The sequence below is a fragment of the Chrysochloris asiatica genome, unplaced genomic scaffold (genome assembly GCF_000296735.1).
Source record: "Chrysochloris asiatica unplaced genomic scaffold, ChrAsi1.0 scaffold00124, whole genome shotgun sequence".
Lineage (NCBI taxonomy): Eukaryota > Metazoa > Chordata > Mammalia > Afrosoricida > Chrysochloridae > Chrysochloris > Chrysochloris asiatica.
This window is the reverse complement of record NW_006408642.1, coordinates 6,731,552-6,738,815: the sequence shown is the minus strand read 5'-3', so window position 1 is coordinate 6,738,815 and position 7,264 is coordinate 6,731,552. Positions and strand designations below refer to the sequence as shown.

The following is a 7,264-nucleotide window of genomic DNA, read 5'->3' as shown; positions in this document are numbered from 1 at the left end:
CAAAATCAGGAACGGGTAGGTGGTCTCTGAACTGCAGCCTGCCAGCGATCAACAAATGCCACCTAGTTCTTCCAAGAGTGTTGTACATTTTACAACACGTCATTATGTTGATTTCACCCTCCCAGCAACTTTGTAAGGCAAGAATTCTCACCTCCCTAAGAAAACAGAAGATCAAAAGGGAAATGCGGCAAGCATTGGGCAGGAAAGCTGGTGGAATTCGAGCCCAAGTTGATTTTGTTTCCGGCTCAGCTCTGACCCGGCCTGCTTACCCACTTGCTTCGGGAACTGCAGGCAGGCGTGCAGAGGGCACAAAGGCCTAACCACTCTCGCACTGTCCGGCGCTAAATCGCCGTTGAAACCCGCCCTTACCGCCACATACCACTCGCTTCCTCTGCGACCCCGGAGCCGTTCGCGCGCTCCCGCCCCCTTTGCGCCTTTGCCGGAAGTCCCGCCTCCATCACTCCCCATTGGGTTAATTGATGGGGTCTCCGGGTGGGTTGGCTGCCCATCGCCGAGACTCGTGAGCTGTTCTGCGAACCCGAGCAGGGGATCAGCTCGAGACCCGCGCTGGGCACGTCTGGCGGAGTTGGTGGCACAGAGCAGCCGGCGGGACTTCCGCCAGGGGACCCGGAAGGGGCCGCGCCGTCGCTGGTGGGAGTTGTAGTCCGGCCGGGGTTGGGGGGGGGCCGCGGCTCATGCGCGGTGCACCGAGGCTTGTTTCACATCTGTAACAACAGGTGAATTGGGCTTTTTATTCTTCCCTTTCGTATCCCCTTGAGGAGCTTGCTGCGGCTGGGGGTAGTCGGCGCGAGCAGGGGTCCGGGTTCGACTGCAAGCCTGATATAGCGTGGGGCGGAGAAGCGAGCGGGCCCGAGTTGCAGCTCGGCCTGGCATCCTAGGCCTGCCCGGGAAGCCGGCCGGGCCGAGCTGTGGGCAGCCTGGGCTCGGCCTACCGTTGCCATGGAGCCGGGGCGGGGGCGGGGGCCAGACTGGTCTGCCGGGGCGGGCCTCGCAGCCAGGGGCACCGCGGGGGCCTAAGTAGAGTGCTCCTGATTGGCATTGGCGCAACGACGCCCTCGCCTCGGGGGATGCTCGGTTTCCCCCTAGGCAGGGCCTGTAGTAAACCCTTGGAGTGCCCCGGGACCTTTGTCTGCACACCCATGCTTCCTTGACTGTTTGTTCAGAAAGAGGCCTGAGGCATTCTGCCCTCCCTGGTTTGCCCTCAGCTGCACCGATGGTGTCACTGGTGGAGGCCAGGGGTGATGTGTTCTTTGTTTGCTGGTGGTGACTTGCCCCATCTCGCAGGGGAAGACCTAATGCATGTTGGGTCTTTTGTTTGCAGTAATCTAGAGTCGCAGGGGTCGTCAGAACCCCCAAGCCGAGAATGTGGCATCAGCATGTTACCTAGCTAGTTTTCCAACATTGGTCATCTTCATTGCAATTCTGTATGCCAGGGACTACCCCACTTTGCAACTCTAATCCATAGAGCTTTGCTATACCCTGTAGCAGGTGGACTGCAGATGGCCAGTTGCAGTCTCTTAACCTGCTTCTAGTTGCAGTTTAGTAGCTAGAGTGAGATGAGACATAGTCTGCTGTTTCCCTTAGAGTTTCTTGGAAGGCATTGACTCCGCTATCATTCTGGGTTTTGGTCACATCATGCAATTTATAAGTGTCATGAAGTTTTCAAGAGGGAGGATTCTTTTAATAACATCGCTTGGGATTTATGATGGTTGCTGTTGTTAAGTGCTGTTGAGTTGGTGAGTTGGTTCCTTACTCATAGTGACCCTGAGTTGGGTTTCTGAGAAGCTGCTGAAGGGTTTGAACCACCTACCTTGTGCTTAGCAGTCCAGTACTTATCCTACAGTGCCACACTGTTGTTGTTGTGAAGTGCTGTTGATTCGATTGCGACCCATAGCGATCCTGTATAGGGTTTCCAAGGAGCAGCTGGTGAGCTTGAACCGCCGACCTTGCAGTTCAAACGATTTTGAAGTCTGGCGCATTAACCCACAGCACCACACTAGGACTCCTGAATTTATGAAGGTGCTCTTTATTTGTGTAGCTATTGGAGTCTTCTCACCCCTTTCAACCCTTTGAAGATGTCAATATAAAATGTGATTTCAAGGAATGAACTGTGGGCCATGTAGGCAACAGCATAATATCTTAGAAATAAGAAAAACAATGTAGTATATGTTTAGAAAGCTTTGGAAGCAAAGTATTGTATACTTAATACTAGATGAAGAATGCTTAGAATGAAGTGTTGCGTCCTGCCCTGTACCAGCTGTGGTTTCTTGGGCAAGTTATGTAAACTGTGCCTCTGTTTCTGTCTCTGGAAAAGATAGTTCCTGCCTCTGGAAAAGATCGTTCTTGTCTCATTGGCTAGTTGCATGGATTAAATAAGAAAAGTAGATGGAAGTACTTTACAAACTGCAATAATGCTATTTAGCATTTAGCTGTGTTATTTTCCCAATATACAATGACATTATACAGTAAAACCTTCAATAATGGGACTCTGTGCAAAGCGGAAACCTGTCAGAGAAGGAAAGCACATATATTTTCCCAGTAAATAGAGAGTGATAGAAAAGTGATCACTGTACCCTGTTAAAGGTGGGAAACTTGCAAGACTGAGAAAAATAAGTCAGTATCATTAAGGTCTGGCTCTCACAGACTTCATATTATAGTTTGTGGGATTAGAACTCAAAATTGGAGCAGGTTTTGGTCTGGGTTTGGAGAGCATGCTTCTCAGGCCTACAGGTCCCTATTTTCCATGATATTTCTTTCTTGGTATCTTATGGTGTAGAACAGTTCACAGTTTGATTGTCTAGAGTGTAGTCATGGGAGGTCTTGAAGTAAGGCCAATGTGTCCAGTCTGTGTTTCATGCCACTAATGAAAGTTGTCATTACTCTTAGAGTTAATAAATGGTTTTCAGTGATTGGAGCAACTTTTTTTTCCTATGGAGATCATCAGTTTAGTGATCCAGCATTGTACTTCCCAGGAGGAGGAGGAGGCCCAACCTCGTGATGAGGAATAGCAAGGAGAGGATTCAGCTCCAGTTCAAAAGCCGACACAATCTGAAACTGTTACTGCTCTTGTAAGGTAAGTTGCTGTAGCCAAAGTCTGGTAAAGCAGGAAACATGTATTAAATTAATTTATGACTGACTTGGAATAACGGTGTCCTTTTGAATTGGTCATTATGGAATCCCTTCATCCTGGAATCATCCCACAGTGATACTACCTGGAAATAAGTGCTATTTCATTATGCAAGAATTCTTGACATAATAAAATATTACAAATTCTTGACAAAATAAAATATTACTTAGCTCAAAATTATTTCAGAAACACTGAACCACCCTGGTTTGTAGCATATTAAAGCATTACAAAGAAGATCACTGCCTTTTGAATCTTTATGAAATTCCTTAGAGCTCTGTAAAATATCTCCAAGAGATCCTATCTTGAATCTCATACTATGTCCTTTTAGACTGACAGGACCGCAAGGTCGGATTGAACTGCAGAATCGGCAGTTCAGGCACACCAGGTGCTCCTTGGAAACCGTATACAGGGTCATTATGAGTAGTAACTATCTGGATGGCACACAAAAACAACAATAGGAAAGGAGAGTGGTTTATGAGCATTGGTTGGCTTAGAGATAATTGGGAACTTTTTATTATCCCCTGTATCTGTGAAGTTTTACTGAAGCACAGCCATGTGCATTTATTTATACATTGTCTATGACTATTTTCTAGGAACTCTGGTAGCACAGTGGTTACGAATCGGGCTGTGAACCGCAAGGTCAGCAGTTCAAGACTACCAGCTGTTCCGTGGGAGAAGGATGAGGCTTTCTGCTCCCGTAAAGATTTACAGCCTTAGAAACCCTGTACAGGGTTGCTATGAGTCAGAACCGACTCCGTGCGTGGTACATAACTACAACAACATGACTACTTGCACTCTACCTCGGCAGAGTTGAGCTGTTGCGACAGAGGCCCTCTGGCCTGCAAAGCCTAAAACATGTACTCTCTGGACTTTTGCAGAAAAAGTTTGCCAGTCCCTAAGTCAGAGACATTTTAAAATGAAACCCAGAATCTGTTTACAAACAAATTAACTTACTATTTCTTAGCAAGAAACTATTGCTTAAATAATAGTCAGTTGTGATGCTTTAGATCCTACGATATTAAACTAGAATCTCAAACTATGCCTTTTTTCTCATAATTTGGGTAGAAGGAGTCTGCAGAAGGTAACTTCCTAAAGTAAACATTATCATTGTTGATACTGAAGTTTTCTCTCGGAACTACACTATCATATGAGCTGACATTTTTAGCATCCCTGGGGGCAGAGGAGGCCATCAGGGCAAACCTGTTATGGACCCCAAAGACTCAACCCAAGGTCCACTTTCAACCCCGGTCTCCCCAAGATTAGCAAATATGAAGGAGTAGCAGTTAGGAGCAGGAATGTAGGCCTCTATAGACTCCTGGTAATGCTGGCTATTGTACAGATTTGGTAAGACATTGTATAGATTTTTCAGTCTAAGGCACATAAAGTTGTTTGCATCTAACCCAGGAGTATTAAATTATTAAAAACATCTGCAAGTTTGAGTTTAATTATTTTTTAAATCAAAATTGTTTAAACCAGAGATGTTACTTATTATTTTAACTCTCTAGCTATATTTCTCACTTAGATGTATTAATGAGCAAATGCACCAAAACATTTAGCTAACTGTTGAGCTTAAATTTGATGTTTTTCTTTATTTCTCAACGACTCCACTCTGGAAAGCTTTTTATCTGGAATCGATGTACAATTACTCTTTGATTCTGTCAGTCAAAACCTTTCCTAGGGACTTGACTAGAATTTGTGAAAGCCCAGTAAGCCAGTTTGTCCACAAGGTGGTCATCAGTCCCATTTCCTGATAACAACTTGAGAAAAAGAGGTTCATATAGAATTTTTTCTTCTTCTAGAAGTCCCAGGTATATTTACAAGTCCTGTGAGGTGGTCAAAATAGGTGTCTTTTGTGCTGAAATGGGGAGTGCAGTGGCTCTCTAGGAAAAGTACAGGACTTTGGACCATAAGGCTGGCAGTTCAAGCTCACCAGCTGCTCCATGGGAGAAAGATGAGACTTTTTCCTCTTGAAAAGATTTATAGCCTCTTAAACTGTATATAGGGTCTCTATGAGTTAGATGCGACCTGACAGCATTAACAACAACAACAACATGCTGCAGCACACCTGCCTTGTGTTTAACAGGGTTCAGGGAGTTTTAGGACAGAGAAAGAAGAAAGCTTTCAGTTAGAGAGAAACAAAGCCATGTAGTAATTATTCCAGAGTGGAACCGCCCCCTCCCATCCTTATGACTGGAGAACAGAATTGCTGCTCTTTACTGAACAGCTTCTTTTATCTCGTCTTCTGGATAGTTTCTCGGTGTTATTCAAGTCTTCTCTGAGTGTCCGGGCACCAGGAATATAGTAACCATTCCCTCTTGCCCTCTTTCTTCTCAGGATTCCAGCTTTTCCTCCTGGCCAGAAATGTTTAGCCTGGACTCATTCAGAAAAGGTAAGACCACTATTGTGCTAGCACCTCACACCTCTTCTCTCTGTGATGGGCAGCTGTGAGCATCACTTAACAGTGTGTAATCCTGGGACCCCTTCTTGGGGGATTTCCCAAAGTTCTTTCTAGTCTCCCTCTTTCCTGGTGCTTATAACCTTGTACCACTCCCAGCTCAAGTCTTGTCATCCATTTGTCCCCACCCCAAGATACCTTCTCCCAGATGTTCAATGCATATTGAAATCCTGCCTATTCTTCTAGGCGTTTGACACCATCTCCATGAACCATCCCTGATTTTGTCACCCAAACGCAGACTTTCTTCTCTCCAACTTTCCACAGCACTATATCTGTGCTTTGTGTTTCATCTATTTCAAATTAATCATTCATCACTAGATTGGAAACTCCCTCCAGCCAGGATCTGTCATGCTCATCTTTATCATCCATCACACCTGGCGCAGCAGCTTGCCCGTGGCCGTCCTCTGTAAGCACTGGTGGAAGTGGACTGAGTGATCCTTGTATTAGTGGTCATAGGAACTGTGGCAGGGTGACACTGGAGTGTTGCTGTTGGTACTCTAGCAGATGAAGTACGGATGGCATTAGTGGTGGCAGAATTGAGCTGCAGCAGGACTATAGGGCAGGTTTCTTTGAGGGCTGCTTACCTCAAATGATAGAGCTGGTGAAGGTTTCAGGGATGAGATCCTGGAACACTTTGTATGACTTAAATAAGAACGTGGCTTTTCTCCTTCAAGGGAATGAAGAGCAAAAGGCCTATAGCTGGCGTTGAAGCTGGCCCTGAGGTTCCTGTCTGTACATGTTTTTGAAATAAATGAGAACAATAACAATGCCTTCTTCTATAACTGCTGATTAAAGAGATCCTCCCAATTGTGTTTCTTCACCAAGTTATGTTTCTATAGGCCTGGGAAACCCCAGCCAAGTGATGCCATTGTGACCCTCCAAGTAAGGCCAGGAGGAAGACTGGGTGTGTCAGGGCTCACAGCTTGTTTTTCACTTTTGTTTTACATGGAAAATTACATTTCTAATATCCTGATTTAAGAAGAGAAAATTGAGCTTGAGATTAATGTGGACAAGACATTCTGAGTTGAAAATGAGGTAGCATGTAATTGTGTTGTGTTTACGTACTAATCAGTGAGTGGGCTTTGTGGTCCACCCACTTGTAAAAGGAGGATGACAAGGGATTTTCTCCTGGAAGGGAGGTGGGGTGTCTGAATGAACAGTCCTGATTCTGTACAGTGATGAAGAGCCTAGAGAAATCATGAGCCTTCTTTCTCCTCATTATTTAGCACTGTAGTAGGATAGGTAGATGGTCTGGGTGAGATGGTCCAGATGAATATCGGGGCAACATTCGCTCCCAGCATTTGAGCTTTGATCTTCAAGGCTGGAATTGACACTGGTTAGTGGGAATCCCTGAGTTTAGTGGGAGGCATATCCTGGTTCTGCTTGCAGCTCTGCCCCTCACTGATGGGGGAGGCTTGGGCTAAACCATACTACTTGTCTGGTAAGACTGTCCCAAGGATCAAATGAGTTAATAGATGTAAAGAGCTTAGAGCAGAGCCTGGTAACCTGGCAAACACACAATCCAGGTCATTGTTAAGTAGCCTCAGGGCATCCTAGAATCTGATTAGGGGCTTTGCTTTCTGTACAGGTAAGTGGTTTTTTTTTTGTTGTTGTTGTTTTTTTTACCAACAGACATTTTGTGGTTGGAGATCTCATCAGAA

General features: G+C 45.4%; 1 protein-coding gene across 2 annotated transcripts in view; it reads left to right on the top strand.

Annotated features, from left to right (window-relative positions):
- Positions 1-656: 656 nt before the first annotated feature.
- Positions 657-7,264, top strand: part of DHX30 (DEAH (Asp-Glu-Ala-His) box helicase 30) — a 34,004-nt gene continuing 27,396 nt past the window's right edge. The window contains exons 1-3 of one of the 2 annotated variants that reach the window (XM_006868792.1): positions 657-737; positions 3,000-3,094; positions 5,483-5,537. Coding sequence is in view for 1 of the 2 variants with exons in the window: in XM_006868791.1 (XP_006868853.1) it covers positions 5,510-5,537 (28 nt within the window). In the remaining variant the exon portion in view is untranslated. The remainder of the gene's footprint in view (positions 738-2,999; positions 3,095-5,482; positions 5,538-7,264) is intronic. The other variant, XM_006868791.1, reaches the window with a different exon arrangement.